Source organism: Lolium rigidum, chromosome 3 (genome assembly GCF_022539505.1).
Source record: "Lolium rigidum isolate FL_2022 chromosome 3, APGP_CSIRO_Lrig_0.1, whole genome shotgun sequence".
Taxonomy (NCBI): Eukaryota; Viridiplantae; Streptophyta; class Magnoliopsida; order Poales; family Poaceae; genus Lolium; species Lolium rigidum.
In genome coordinates, this window is record NC_061510.1 from 94,273,104 (window position 1) to 94,288,341 (window position 15,238).

The following is a 15,238-nucleotide window of genomic DNA, read 5'->3' on the forward strand; positions in this document are numbered from 1 at the left end:
GGCGCAAGTAAGTACTTCATCTCCTCCTTCTCTTCTGTGCGCCTCCCTTGCTATTTTTCTTCTTCCTCCTCATGATCTGTTGCTCTCTGGTGATCCTGTGATCACACAGAGCTATGCCATAGTTGCTAAACCTTCCAGTGCTGCTACATACTTGCAAGCTCATGGCCAATTTACCGATTCTTGATGCCGGCGATGTTGCTTTGCTTGCGATTCATGCTTTACTTGCTTCTCTGTTGCTCCTAGCATGCTCTGTGCTTGCCGGACTGCTGCTTGTGCTTGCTTATGAACTTGCTATGCCATGCTATACTTGATTATGGCTTGCTTGTGCTTACTGGCATATCATACTTGTTTGTCTAGGTGTACTTGTGATGTATCAGTGACACTTGTGTGTGCCAGTGGTGCCTGTGATATGCTTATGTGCTTCCTATGCAAGCTAGTGATCCATTGGATCACCCTTTGCTTGTTGGCTATCTTCCCTGTGTAACTTGACTTGATTCAATTGATCCATTTGATCAATTAATTGTCAGTGATGGCTTACTGATTAATTATGTGGCTAAGTGATTCAATTCCTTGTGATGCTGATGCTCAAGCATCACTATGTTGTTGCCTATTCAAGCTGCTGGACTTGCTCCAGTGGCTATGATGCAGTGATTGAACTGTGTTGCTTAATAGTATGCTATTGTCAGTATTAAGCATGGATCTGTGATAAACTCATGCTTGAATTAATTAAGTTATGATGAACTGCTTATGCAGTAATGATTTAAATGTCTTGCTTGCAAATGATTTGGCTATTAATGATTGTCTAGCAAGCAATTGAATCTGAATCCATTCCTGGATAATGATGTGCTATATTTGGCTTTCTTTTAATTGGTGCTAAGTGTGATATGACCTCAGTGGCCTTGCTACTGATTGGTTGCTCACCTATTTAATTTGATCTTGTGGCTACTCAACCTTTGCTTGCATATTTGGGAATCATACTTGATATGAATGCCAATATGCTTGCTCGATGAAAATCTAGGGTTTACTGATGGTTCATAGCTTAGGATTTACTGTGTAGTCTTATTAGCTGCTAATCCTTGCAATTCATCTACTGGTGCTATCTGTGCATCTGATCTGGCTAGTGTATGCATCTGTGCATGTGTGCTAGTTTCTGTGTACAAGATCTGTACCTAGATGCTTTCTATTTTTAGTAGCTTTTTGACTGGCAGTAATCCTTGGTGAAAACCAAGTGATGATCTACCCCTTTTGAGCATCTTCTCACTCCCATGATTCTATCATGCTCACATGATGGATCAGATCCACTGGATCTGTCCAGGAACTTGGTATACCTTGTTCCAGCTCCTAGTGTGAAATATTTGGTTGATGCAGACTTGGGGTTTTTGTGCACAGCCCTTCACCTCCAGTTTCTGGTTGAGCTTCTCAGGTCACCATGATTCCTGGGGGCTAAGTGGTTGTGTTGGTTTCTGTTCTTGAGTATGAACTTGATGAACTGGTGCTTTTTCTTACCTGCACCCTTACCTGGTGATTTGCATATGTGGTCGACTGTCCTGGTTCTAGGGTTTGTGTGCTATTTATATGGTCTCTACTTCTTCCCTGGCCATGACACACAAGCCTGGTTACTTTATGACTCACCCCTTGCATTGCCTTGCTGTTGCTTGGCTAGCAACAACCTTCATATGGTGAAACTTGAGCCCCTGTGGCCTGCTCAGTGTTGGTCTGCCTATGCCTATCTTGTGCTGTCCAGGAATTTGGACAAGCACAAGTGTGCAGTGACAGTTTTACTGTCCAAACTGAATTTCAGTGATTGGTGTTAACTGTCCAAACTGAATTTCTAACACTTATATTCTGGCTAGTACCTGTTATTTGTTTTGCAGGTTTGAAGGTGAATATGACCAGAAGATCATCCTCAAGCCACTTAGTTTAGGTTTAGTTTAGAATAACTTGGAATTTTCCTTTTCTTTTAATTCTGATCATTATGTCTCAATTCTTGTATCAAGAATATTGTAAAGACTTTGTAATTGTGTTGTATATCAATAAAGCTCAAGTTTTTGGTTTATGAGCTTTTGTATAATGTAATGTGTATATTCTTGATTAAATATTGTATTTGATATTCACTTTGAAATTCAAAATGATTTGAATTTATATCTTGTGTTTAAATTTTAAATTCATTGTTTATATTGTGTGATGTTTATATTTAAAAGTTTAACACTTATCAAATGCAATCATTCCCCAAAGTAACAAGATACAAAAGAGATCATGTCGAAATTTCCTTAACTCACATTGCCTAACCCTAAGTGCAAAAATGAGAGAGAACCTCGATCCCTCTTAGGTTTAGTTGCAATAAGGCGCGAAAATTTCCCCCGTTTTGCGATGAAATGCACATCCCATTTCTAAATCTACCCTTCGTTGTTCCTATGTTCTGGGTTATTACAACGCTCTTCTGCAAGCAACGACTACTCGCAAGAAGTGACGGCCCCGAAGACAATGGTGGGATACAACACCATGTGCATGTCGTCCTTGAACGACCATAGCGCCTGGACGGGGAGCATGGAGGATGCGACCGCCCTGTCCATCACCGAGAGCGGCATGCCGCTTGTCGACCTCACGCGCAACGATGGCGAAGCTAGCCCCAGCGGCGCGGTGAAGGAGGAGTCCGCTGACCCTCGCGGCAAGCAGAACGTTGTGACCGACGACGACTACAAATTATTCCAGTACTACAACCGCTTCAGACGCCGTCGTTAGTTTATTTTTATGTTTCAATTTAGTCGGATTTTATTCAAATTCTTGTAGTATATAATAAATTTGAATGAATTTGAGTGTTTTATATTTAATTTAATTTTTAAACATTTTTATTTGGAGGACGCACACCCAAAAACCGCACCACGCGGTGGCACTCCCAAACGTTCAATTCAGTCGTATTTGCCTATGTATCGGCGAATGACACTAGAATGAATGAGTATTTTTGGTTGATTTTTACCAGCCGAGCGTATACGCATATGCTGGTTTGCATGACTAAAAAGAAAACCCAATCCAGCAGTTCAATCGTATGCTTACACTATTGATTAATTCCTCTAATTCATACGGCACTGACACATGGGTGATGTGTGTCTGCAATAAATCAAGTCTACGCCGTACTAGCTAGATCCCCTTCAACCTTATGTTCTCATTCTGTAGCGCCAACCGAGATGTTGAGGTCCACCCGTACGATCGGTTAGCTGCAATAATCAACCTACTGCTATCGATAGATTCTAGACATAACCAATAATGTATACTATAATAGTGTAAAATCTCAATACAAACTACTTTTACGTTACACAAAAATAACAAATTCCGATAAATTTTATAGACAATAGTACACAATTCAAGACTATTAATTTTGTCAGATTTTATCAATTTTGTGTAGTCTAGAATACAAATCAGTTTGCATTAAGAGTTTACACCATTGTAGCATACATCATTGGCTACCACTAGGATTTTTTTATCAGAATTTTCTGAAGGTTTGAAATACAAATTTTGAGTCTTTTAAAATAATGAGCTACATATAGCTCGGCCTGCAAAACGCCACACTCATATATATATGTACTATAAATATAAAATATTATAGAGAACAACATATGGCATGTATATTGCATAATAATAATGCTCCACTAATATAATTAAGATGTTTTGGAAACGTAGATTTCGAAAAAGTCTTATATTAGTGAACAAAGGTTGAAGTAATAGTATAGGAACTCAGACCCATAAGAGAAGCACGGATTTTTGGTTCACGAGATACACGGATCTCGTTTTTTCAACGGTTCAACAAAAAGGCGACTTAAAGGTTAAAAAATTCAGATCAAAAGTTATAAATGTCGGGAACTAACACGAAAATATCTCACCTCGAAATATCCACTATTTTGGGCTGCACAAAAGTAATAAAATCTAACATCTAAAATAGTGAGCAGTGCAAATCTTCAAACGTCCAGAATTTGTCAGGTTTTGTCCTTTTTAAAGCCTAGAATATAAGGTATTTTGAGTTAGATTTTTTGTGTTGGTAGAGTACATAATTATCAAAAATTAAACTTTAAAATCATGTTTTCAAATTTTGAAAAAATAAAGGGCTCCATGACACATGAGCTCCGAAGTGATTTTCCGCCATAAGAGAAACTAATATCTAACGAAGCTAAATATATCAACCATTACATACTACACATTCTCTATGACAAGTTTACCAAGAGACTTAGTAACACAAACCTTTTTTCTGGAACAATTGATGTATTTGTAACTAAAACTTTGACACAAAGGCGTCCTCAATGCATGAAGACATCACAATGACTTCCACATATTTAGACTTACGCCAGAATTAGAACATGGGATTTTTCATCTAGTCATATTTTTATTCCATGTTTACCTTTTATTACCCGAAATGACGTTTACTTTTTAGCACACCTTGTAAGAGGATTAAATTATGTCGATAGTTGAAGTTTATTTGGAAACCAAGAGGTATCTAAAATTTCATAATACTTTTAAATATAAATAAATAAGTATCTCTAGCTGCGCAAATTTGCGCATTCACCTTCTAGTTTATGTGACATGTACCATGAAACCCCTGCAGAGATAAATACTCTAAACATGAAAATAGATTGGGATAAGATAAACCTTTTGAGAGACATTTTTTCAAATATTCACATTTAGAAATAAATTTATAGAACATGAGCTAGCTATATTTTGCATCACTATATACCTCGCCATGGGCAGCCCGGCCCGGTCGGCCGGCCCGGCCTAGCCAAAAATTCATGGGCCAAGCCCGACCCGACCATGCCTCCGGGCTGAGCCTGGGCATAATTTTTTGGCCCGATGGTCAGGATGGGCAGGGCCTAGGCCTTGATTTTGCGCAATTAATTTAGTGAAATGGCCCGACCCGAGGCCTGATGGGCTTTCTATGTGATGGGCCGGGCCTAGGCCTATTTTTTCAGCCCGACGCTCGGGCCGGGCCGGGCCTGGGCCGGGATTTTCCACGTTGGCTTTGGTCGGCCCGGCCCGAGAAATGCCCAGGTATACACTATATACACACTTAATTTGTTTTATCGGACATCCAAAAGTAAGTTTCTTGTCAAGACGAAAAAAAAGTGTGGCAACATGTTTTGATCAAATAAAGACGTGGTTTGGTTCATTTGCTACACTTTGGTAAGTTTATAACAAATTTACTTCTTAAAAAAATAGGAACTTATATTCCTTGGTTAAATCAATGGTGCTTAAATTATAACATTTCCAAATTGCCATCGACCGCCGACACCCATGTGGATGAATATCCTACATTTTGCAAATGGGCATGCAAGCATACCAAACACGCGCCTGCGCTATTAACGTCCAATGCTCAGTCCGCTCCCCTTACCGGCACAATAAAGTTGCTTTGCGTCCTCTCGCTTCTCTACCTCGTGTTTGAATGCTTAATAGACTCTTGATATGGAACTACACTAGCAAAGGACTGGATTGCTCTAAGGTGCGACTTAATAACCGGAAAATGTTGACTAAGTACTAGCTTGTAAACTATATTTACTTACACTATGAAAATGAATCATGTATAGCGACACATAATATGCATATTACAAAACAACAAAATTGTAAATAAAAATAGATGTTAGAAACTTATAGTCATAAGGTAAACCAGTGAAATCAAATGGAAAGTAATGATTCCACACTACATACTCCATATCTTCGCGAGCAAGTTTTCAAAGAGACTTTGCAATACAACTTGTTATAAAACAAGATGTGCGTGTTTTACTAACATTTTCACACAAATACATCCGCAATATAGACATGGCAAAGACTTTGGCATTTTAGACTTATGCTAGAACTAAAAGGTGAGACTTCTAACATAGGCATATTTTGATTTCACGTTTTAATTTTTTAATTACCATATAATGACTTTTATTTTTAGCATGCAATATGTTTTTGATAAATAAACATATTAGTACCAGCGGATACGAATTACACCCGTTCTCTAGAACAAGATAATGTCACGAGCTAGACGAGGCATCAAGGATCTACACAGCCAAAAGTATAGAAAAACAAGAAAAAAAAATAGAGAATATGGAAAGAAAAAAGGTCCTGTAGAGGTGAATAGAGCCTCCCGCGTCAGGAACAACCACCCCCATTGGCACCACATGGACTTCAAAAGGGCTCTCCAAAAACCATGCTTCCATGAAGCAGGGACGGAGCTCCCTTGTAGGAAATGATGTCAGCGGACACCAATGGATATTAGCAAATCATTCACTAACTAATGTTAAATAGTAGTAATTATAGAGCATGATCCCAGTAAAAAAGAGAGAAATTAGAGCTGCCCCAGTGCCAAAAATTTAAAATTTCTAGCTTCATCCCTGCCATGAAGGGAATCGTGCACAATCGCCACTATTTTCCGATCTTAATTAAAGTTGGATTTTGAGTTTTCGCTCTAAAGAAAGTTTGTGCAAACCCTACTCCCCTCCGCCGCTGCCGAGAAACTGCGCGGCCGCCCCGTATTAAAAGGGGCCACGGATGGGAGTTCTGTTTCCAAACACTACTCCCCTTCGCCGCTCCGCCGCCTCACTCCGCCAGCTCCCACGAGAAATTCTCGCGTCGCCAGCGCCGCATCGCCGCCTGTCGAGCTCCGCATGGCTAGCCGGTGAAGCTCCGCTAGGGGAGGAGGTAGTTTGGGCGGCGGGGACTCGCCGCCGCGCCCCCCGTTTTCCGCACGGAGGAGGAGCGACGCAAATGGGTCCACTCGGAGGGCGCGTGCAAGCGCAGCGCCCGCCGGTGGACCAACTGGGGGCTCACGCCCCCTGGGAAGCTTGCGCGGTACGCGAACGGAGGTGAGGGGTCGTCCTCCTGCGGTTCGCGCCGCCCCCTCGCCCTCCGGTGTACGATAGCTCGTCCGAGGAGGAGGACGCTGCGCCGGCGAGGACGCTCCTGTCCGCCGGTGACTACGTCTACGACGACGAGGAGGAGGGGGCTATCGTCGCGCAGTTGGCGGCCGTGTCCGACGTGGAGGCGCGAGCACGCTGGCGTCGGGAGGAGGCCGTTGCTGTCCGCCAGGTCCGCATTTTTTATACGAGGCGCCGCGCCGGGAGGAACGCGTCCGCCGCGTGAAGCTGGAGATGGTCGAGCTCGACGCGGAGTAGGAGCTCCACATGTCCGCCGCCTCGCCTTCCTCCGCCGCCGCGCGTAGAGGCCGCCGGGGCCGAATTTTTGCAAAATTAGCTCGCGCTGCTGTGCATACTAGTTAATTTAGGTTATTAGTTCGAATTATGTAAAGTTTGTTGCGGAATCGGAGCAATAACTATCGTCTATATGTGTTCATCGATGAATTCTCCCGCGAGAATTTTAATTTCGTGTTTTCAGTTCCTATTTTACGGTTTTTGTTCTGCGCGACTGCCAAAATCGAACGAACTAATATGTTCGGGAGATTGAATTGCATTTTTTCGGTTTCCACTTTTTCGGTTATTACTAGAGATGCTCTTAAACCCTACTTGGCGTTTTAGCGTGATTTAGTGAGTTATTGGTGGGAGATTCTATTTAGCGTTAAAACGGCATATCTTTAGCAGGAGTATTGTGAATCCGCTATAGTGTATTCTATAGCAAAGATATAGTGCGATATTTAAAACTTTGAGAGCACCACAAAAAAAAAAGGAAGTCATCCCTTGTTATCACAACCATTTGCCAAGAACACGATGCAAAAAAAAAAAAAATGCTGATCGCCCGGCTCACAGTGGTCATGTGCATTTGTGCAAGGTTTTGACATAAACATCGCAACACAAACTGCTAGCACCATGAAAAGTCATCTTCTCTTCCTAAAGATAAAAGAACTTAATTACTTTGATAATACTACTAGTAACTAAGAAAATTTTAGAGCAGTTGGAAAAAGTTTAGGGTAGATTTACCTCTCGTTCTCGGAAATAAAGAGTTCTACTGCTCGCATAAACCGTTCAGGCGAAAATTTTAACGTCACTAATTTGCAGTCAACCCATGGCCTCTATGTGCATAAATATCGCCTCAGTGCCAATGGAGGAGCAAACAGAGTCAGCGTGCGTGTACACAATCTGAACCCCATTGGCCATTACGAGCACAATGAAGCTGCTCAGTATCCTCTCGCTTCTCCTCCTCGCATCCGTGCAACCCGCTATCTCTTCCCTCCGGCGATACGATGCCATCTTCAATTTCGGTGACTCCTTCTCCGACACCGGAAATAACATTGTTGTATTTGCGGAGAACTCGCTTCCAAACCCAGCGGCGCAGCCTCCCTACGGCATCACCTTCTTCGGCCGCCCCACGGGCCGCAACTCGAATGGCCGCCTCATCATCGACTTCGTCGGTAAGCACTCCTCATTCTTACACTTCTACACACGCTCCTGTTGATAGCAAAGATGAATGTCTAGCTAGTACTGATTTGTGCTTTGTCGGCCGTTATGCAGCGAAGAGGCTACGCTTGCCGCTCGTCCCGCCATTCCTGTCGCACAACGGCAGCTTCAGCCAAGGCGCTAACTTCGCAGTCTCGGGCGCCACCGCTCTCAACATCAGTTTCTTTAAAGATATACCAATTGCAAGCCAGATTGCTCTGAACACCACCTCGAGCGTGCAGCTGCAGTGGTTCGAGTCGCTCAAGCCTTCGCTGTGCAGCCCTGCCCCAGGTAAAACAGTTAAATACGCTTGTTGAACGCTGGAATCGTCGATGACACAAATGGAATAACCCGAAAGTCGCAACACTATTGCCCTTGTCTAGTCTTTTGAACCCGGGTCTGGTTTTGGTTTTATCTTAGCTTGGCGAAGTTGTGTAGACTTCTAGGATCGAGAGGACTAACCTGAGCTACCATGGAAGCTTGTCCTCCACACAGACACAGCAGCCACGCACTAGTTCTTATCTCCCCTCTGCTGTGTTGCTCCTCAAGTAAGTTATGACCAGATGGGCCTTCTTGGGCTGCACACGTGCCCTGTAGGTATCCATGCCGCACCATTTAAGAACTATTATTATGGTCTCGATGACTTTATTAATTTTAAACTGGACACTATGTGCCTTTCGTCTAAAAGAGAAAACTGTAGATGAGAAACTTAGAATATTTGGTGAACATAGAAAAATATAAAAGAGAAATTATCTTTTATGATAGTCTATATGAGAATACATGAGGCAATTTGAGTATGACGTTTTGGCTCCTTGGATCCTATGAGCCTATTTTTTCAAAAAAATTTGATATTTATAGGTTTAGAATTATTATGAATTTTTCCTTGGATAAATACAAATGTGTTCCAGATGTCTGAAGTTTTCTTCAGCAGTACATTGTATTTTCGGATATTGGAAAGGAACAAAATTGTGGCTTAAAAATGAAAAAAGATCCAGTTGTTACCCACATTTTGTCTTCTTTATGTAGCTCACACGTGATAAGATATGTGGATAAATGTTAGTCTACTGCTTCAGTACAGGTGTACAACCCTCCTTCCCTCAAACTCAAATACATCCAATACTGATATCGCTTTGTATTCTTTGTAATTTAGCTTATGAAGGGGCTAAGGAATGATCTCAAGCCTTGATTATTTTGAGTTTGAGTTTGAGAGGAGGGGATTCTGCTGAGCTTCAGTTAGTTAATACGGAGTACATATATAGGTACTGTACATCTATGCTTGCTCATGTATAACCCCTCCCCTCAAACTTAGTTTAGACTCTTGGGTAATTAGCCAGTTAATTTAATTTTAGCCCTCCTAAGCCCATATCTAAACCCAACATATCCACATATATGTATACCGTATAACGCATGAAGAGCTGCCACGATCTCATCTCTATATATCCGTCGCCGGCGATTGTGTTCGTCAGCCTGTTGATCCGACATCAAGGCCAACCGCTCCTCCTCATCACCAGCTTCGGCAAAGGCAATCGCCCGAACGCCGGTCACTGCCGTCACCACCAAAGTAGAGTTTCATTTTTTCAACGGCTATGGCAGAAGCAGCGCCGGACATGGCCGGGGGACATTTGCAGGCATGTCCGGAACCGACGCAAGCCGGTGTCTGGGAGCTAGACTGGCTGGCCGAACACCGTGTCGCCCCGCTGCTGGCCTGACTACACGCCGCTGCCACCCTTTTTGGCACGCACCTACGAGACCTTGCCTAGGCTCGTGCCGCCTGCACCACCTCACAGTGCCTCACGGCCAGAAAGCATTGCCTTGTGTCGTGGCTTCCATCTGCCGGCCATGGCCACCACCGCCTCGCAAACAATAATCCTACACCTACGGAAAACATTCTACGTAATAACCTTACGGGCTGACATGGCGGATTGTGTTTGGTCCTGATTGTGTTTCTGCCTTAAACTGTGGAGCATGTTCTCATCTGCTGAGCCACGGGTGGTTGTCCGTAATGCTGTGTTTGGATGCATAGAAAGTTGGCATGGAATTGAATTGGACTAAGATTCCAAATCCGAGATGGAAAGTAATTGGCTTCTAATTCGATTCTATTGTTTGGATGTGTTTGGAATTTGATGTTGAAATCAAATGGTGTAACCAATTCTAAATCCTGTTTGGATGTACAAAGTATGGAATTTCATATTTTGTTGAATTTGCACAATTTTAAACATAAAAATAAACCATGTATTTCCTGTTCAATCTCAGGGCTCGCCGTAGCAGGGCTCGCCGGAGCAGGCCCTGATGAGGGGCTCGGCGGAGGGGAGAAGGGCGCCGGGGCGAGTCGGGAGTCGGCAGCGTGCGCAGGGCATGCGGCGGCGTGCGCAAGGGCGAGTCGGCGGCGGCCGCGAGGAGGAGATGCGAGGAGCCGGAGGGAGAAGGGCGCCGGGCGAGTCGGTGGCGGGCGCGAGTAGGGAGTCGGCGGCGTGCGCAGGGCATGCGGCGGCGTGCGCAGGGGTGAGTCCGCGGCGGCCGGGAGGAAGGAGACGGGGGGGGGCCGGGGGGAGGCGGGGCAGGGTCGAATCGGCGGAGACGGGAGGGAGGCGGCGGCGGGCGCGAGGTGGCCGGGAGGGAGGCCAGAGAGAGGCGGCGGCGGACGCAAGGTGGCCGGGAGGGAGGCCGGAGAGAGGCGGCGGCAGGCGCGAGGACGACGGGAGGGAGGCGGGGCGGGGCAGTCGTGCGGGGGGAAGACGGGCGAAGCAGCTTTCCGAGCCTTTCCGAGGGTGAGACCTCGGAAAGTTGGGCCTCTCTATTTGCACGGGAGGTGGGGGGCTCGGAATTTAGCCCACTTTCCACATAGCAATTCCGAGTCCAGTCCAAACGGCAGAATTTGCAGAATTGGGCCAAATTCCAATTCCACACCCACTTTCTATGCATCCAAACACAGCATAAGAATATTTTGTAGGAAAACATCCGTAGATGTAGCATTGCTCCCTGGATTGTGTTTGGTCCTGATTGTGTTTCTGGTGAGCTGACAACGGCATACATACATAGTACTCCTACTTAGTTGGGCCGCATGTGTTTTATAATGGGTTACCTATACCTCTTTAGTTTTTTAAAAGACCATCATGCACTTAATTATTATAAGGTATCAAGCGATTTCGGCCTTTTTGTGTTTGAGTTTGTCTGAATTTGGGAGGAGGGGTTATACTTGAGAAAACGTATTCTTTCAAAAGTTTTAAGTTCTTAAAAATATTTTTTTGAACATATAAAAAATGTGCTCGAGGTGGCTCGAAATCCAAACCGGATGTACTCAATTCATCTGCTTGAAATAGTTTAAAAGCAACTTCTTATTTATGTCCTAGAGAAACATAGCAGCTGATGCACAGTTAAATGGGGAGAATCGAATCCCATACTTGACTTTGAGGAGTCACCGTATTGCATTAGACCTCTCCTCGTACAATATGTAACAATCATATCTTAGAGCATGTCTAGCAGGCCCCTTATATTTCTGCCCCGTATCTCGCCGCTTTTTCGCCCCGTATCGAAAAGTTGCTAACGGAAGAGCCATTCCGTCTAGCAGACCCCGTATTTCGCCCCGTATTTTCAAAAATAAAAACCCCGGGAAGTTCAATTTCATTGATCATACTACGGATCATACATACGGATCAACGATTCCTACTCGGGGAGGTCGACTAGGTACGAGTCCGCCTCCACCTCCGCCTCCCGCAACTCCGCCTCCTTCGCGGCGGCGATGGCCGCCGCCACCTCTTCCTCCTCCGCCCTCTTCCTCTTGGCGTCGTCCTTGAGGAACTGTCGTAGCTCCTTCAACAAGTCGGGGGCCTCCTCCTCATCGCCGGCGAGCGGAGCTCCTCCAGCGCTGGTGCTCCCGCTGCTCCAAGCCTCCTTCGCCCAGCGGCGGCGCTCCCAGTCGGCGCGCCACTCTTCGAACTTGGGCCCGCTCATCGGCTTCATCGGCGGATCCTCGTTGTACCAGCGCCCGCCCGCCGCGAAGTTAACGAGCTTCGGCGGGACGTACGCGGCGCCGGCGTACTCGCAGGCCAAACGCCGGCTCCCGGCGGCGGATCTCTTGCATTGGCGCCGCCACGCATCCTCCACGTTGTCCGGCGAGCGGGATCGCTTCGATCCACTCGCCGGCGAGGCGGCATCGCGGCGGCGGGCGTCCATGCCGGATCTGGGGTGGAATGCGGCGCGGGGGAGCGACTAATTGCTCGCCGGAGCAGGAGGAGGAGGCGGCGGCGCACGGCGGAGCTAGGGTTGCGAGTGTCACTCGCACCTGCGCCCAGTATAAGTACGGGGCGACGGGGCCGATTTCCTGGGCTCCGTATTCCGCCGAAACGGGCCGGCCCGAATACGGGGCCTGCTAGACGCCCAAAATCGCGCCTGCCCCGTATCCCGCCGGAATTTTACGGGGTGGACGGGTTATACGGGGCCTGTTAGACATGCTCTTAGTAAGGTTTTCCTTTATACATCTGCACCCTATCTTGCAGAGTGCCCACCAACGTTTTTCCACAAGTCACTTTTTTTCGTGGGAGAATTTGGCTTCAATGATTACAGCTTCTCGCTTCTGGGAAAGACCATGCCACAAGTTAGATCCAGCGTCCCAGACGTAGTCAGATCCATCACCGAGGCCACCGAGGTATAATCAATGGTGGAAGTTGCAGGTTATCTGAAGTTGAAAGTCAATTCATGAGTCGTGACCACAATATATGACTGCAAATTTGAACAGGGACTAATTGAACATGGGGCGAAGACCTTGATTGTGCCCGGGATCCCCCCACTGGGCTGCTCACCAGCCAATTTAGAGTTGTTCCGTAGTGACGACCCGGCGGGCTACGAGCCTCGTACCGGGTGCCTGAAAGAGTTCAATGAGCTAGCCGTGCATCACAACTCGCTGCTCCAAGAGGCCCTAGAGAACGTCCAGACGAATTACCCAAATGCTCTGGTAATCTACGCTGATTTCTTCACTCCAATCATCAAAATGGTGGAGTCTCCCTGGAAATTCGGTCAGTAGCACTCTACCTATAAGCTCATCTTTTGTCATTCTATTTGTCTCTGTTCTAGCTATTGCCTTGTGGTGCAGATATGGCATCGCCTGCTCTTGCTTCTGACATGATGTGGTTTCGACAATTCTAGGGCTTACCACCGACGTTCTGAAGTGTTGTTGCGGTGGAGGTGGAGAGTACAACTTCAACATGAGTGCCGGCTGTGGCATGCCTGGTGCGACGGTGTGCCAGGACCCATCTGAGTATTTGTTTTGGGACGGACACTTCACGGAGGCAACCTACCGCTACATTGCCAGACGCTGGCTACGAAAATTAAGCATGCACAATCACTTGATGGGGGCGACGTACAACTACTTTGCCATTGACATGGACTCGGCGTAAACGAGATCGGATCCAAGCTGGTATCTGTATAAAAAGTTATCATAAATAAAATGGGATGCATCATCCATGCATGGATTTTCAATCATCTATTTCAACACTTTGTATTGAGTACCTTTTTATTTTCAACGAGCACTTCATAATGAAGTGACCGATGTATGCGTACCTTATCAAGTGACCAACTATATGCAATTGCATTAATTCGCTATCTTTTTTTTGACGTAAATTCGCTACCTTTCTTTCAGATACTGAGCTAGATTTTATGTTGAATTTGGCATGTTCTGGTGTATACGGAGTTCTACTTTTGGAGTAGGACACCTTGTACCTAGGCTGAAATTAAGAAAGAAAAAGAAGCACTGGATGATCCCCCGTACAGGAGGCTGTTCTAACTGAAGAAACTGACACCGGGACATCTCTTCGTGTTTGATCTGAAGTAGGCGAAGGGTTGGTGCGCTGGTGAACACACAAGAATTTAATTGCTGCACCTACCCAGCGTGGTGACGTCATGTTTGTGGGGCCCTATTTCTCTGTACTCTAGGTACGACAGCTGAAATACAATTTCGTGTACACAAACACAGAGTACCTACACGGAAGTGTACATGTAATGAACGGCTCCGGATGTAAAATCTAAGGTGAGATACGCAGGGGGTGCGTTAGCAGGTTCTCCACTGCAATTTCCGTATATCATTCCTCTACATAAGTAGGATCCACACAGCCACAACCAACAAGACAAAACACAAAAAATACGAAGTACAAGGGACACTGGTGGAAAAACAGGCTTCGGGTGAGCCCCATAAGTCGCGATGCTGCAGGAACCGCGACTAATGGTACCTTTAGTCGCGGTTCGGGAGGTGAACCGCGACCAAAGGCCTGGGCCCGTGGCGCTCGGTGGCCAGCCGGTGCACGTGGGGGCTGAGTCGCGGCTGGCCGAGCCAACCGCGACTAAAGGTGCTCGAAGGCCTTTAGTCGCGGTTGGCTGAGCCAACCGGGACTAAAGCCCCTCCCCTATATATACCCACCCAGCAGCCAACACTTAGCCATTTGGTGCCATTCTCTTCACAAGCTTTACAACTGGGTGTTAGGTTTGCTTTTGGTTCCTCTTATGCACATAAGGTGTTTGATGAAATGCCCCAAGAGCATGAAACAAACATGATATGAAGTGTTGGAGCCACACTTGAGCTTTCTCATTTATTTTTTCCTCCTCGATCCAAAGCGCCACATTGTTCTTTCAGGGAAAAGAAACATCGTGGGAGTGGAGGACAAGACAGACATGTCAGAAGATTATAATATGTTTGCTGAAATTCCGCCCTTCAAAGTGAACACCGACCCAAGCATTAAGTTAAATGATGAGGATGCTCCATGGATACGGCACAATCGTAAGCAAGCAGTGGACACAAGGGAAGAAATGATGTGTAATAATTTATTGTACCAAACTTTGTTGAATGAATCATGTGAATTATATTACCCGTGATGTGTTTGGTGTCCATTTTCGAA

General features: G+C 45.7%; 1 protein-coding gene across 1 annotated transcript; it reads left to right on the plus strand.

Annotated features, from left to right (window-relative positions):
• The first annotated feature begins 8,044 nt into the window (after positions 1-8,044).
• Positions 8,045-13,829, plus strand: LOC124701956 (GDSL esterase/lipase At5g45910-like). Its single transcript, XM_047234059.1, has 5 exons — positions 8,045-8,329; positions 8,430-8,645; positions 12,851-12,999; positions 13,090-13,366; positions 13,497-13,829. Exons 1-5 carry the CDS (start codon positions 8,086-8,088, stop codon positions 13,745-13,747), a joined length of 1,137 nt encoding a protein of 378 aa, XP_047090015.1. The 5' UTR covers positions 8,045-8,085; the 3' UTR covers positions 13,748-13,829.
• The last annotated feature ends 1,409 nt before the right edge of the window (positions 13,830-15,238 follow it).

Bases quoted from the DNA above. Each gene is read 5' to 3' on its own strand.
- LOC124701956 (XM_047234059.1), top strand. From the start codon at position 8,086: ATGAAGCTGCTCAGTATCCTCTCGCTTCTCCTCCTCGCATCCGTGCAA. The intron at 13,000-13,089 runs GTATAATCAATG...AAATTTGAACAG, and splicing joins CCATCACCGAGGCCACCGAG to GGACTAATTGAACATGGGGC. The intron at 13,367-13,496 runs GTCAGTAGCACT...CGACAATTCTAG, and splicing joins GGAGTCTCCCTGGAAATTCG to GGCTTACCACCGACGTTCTG.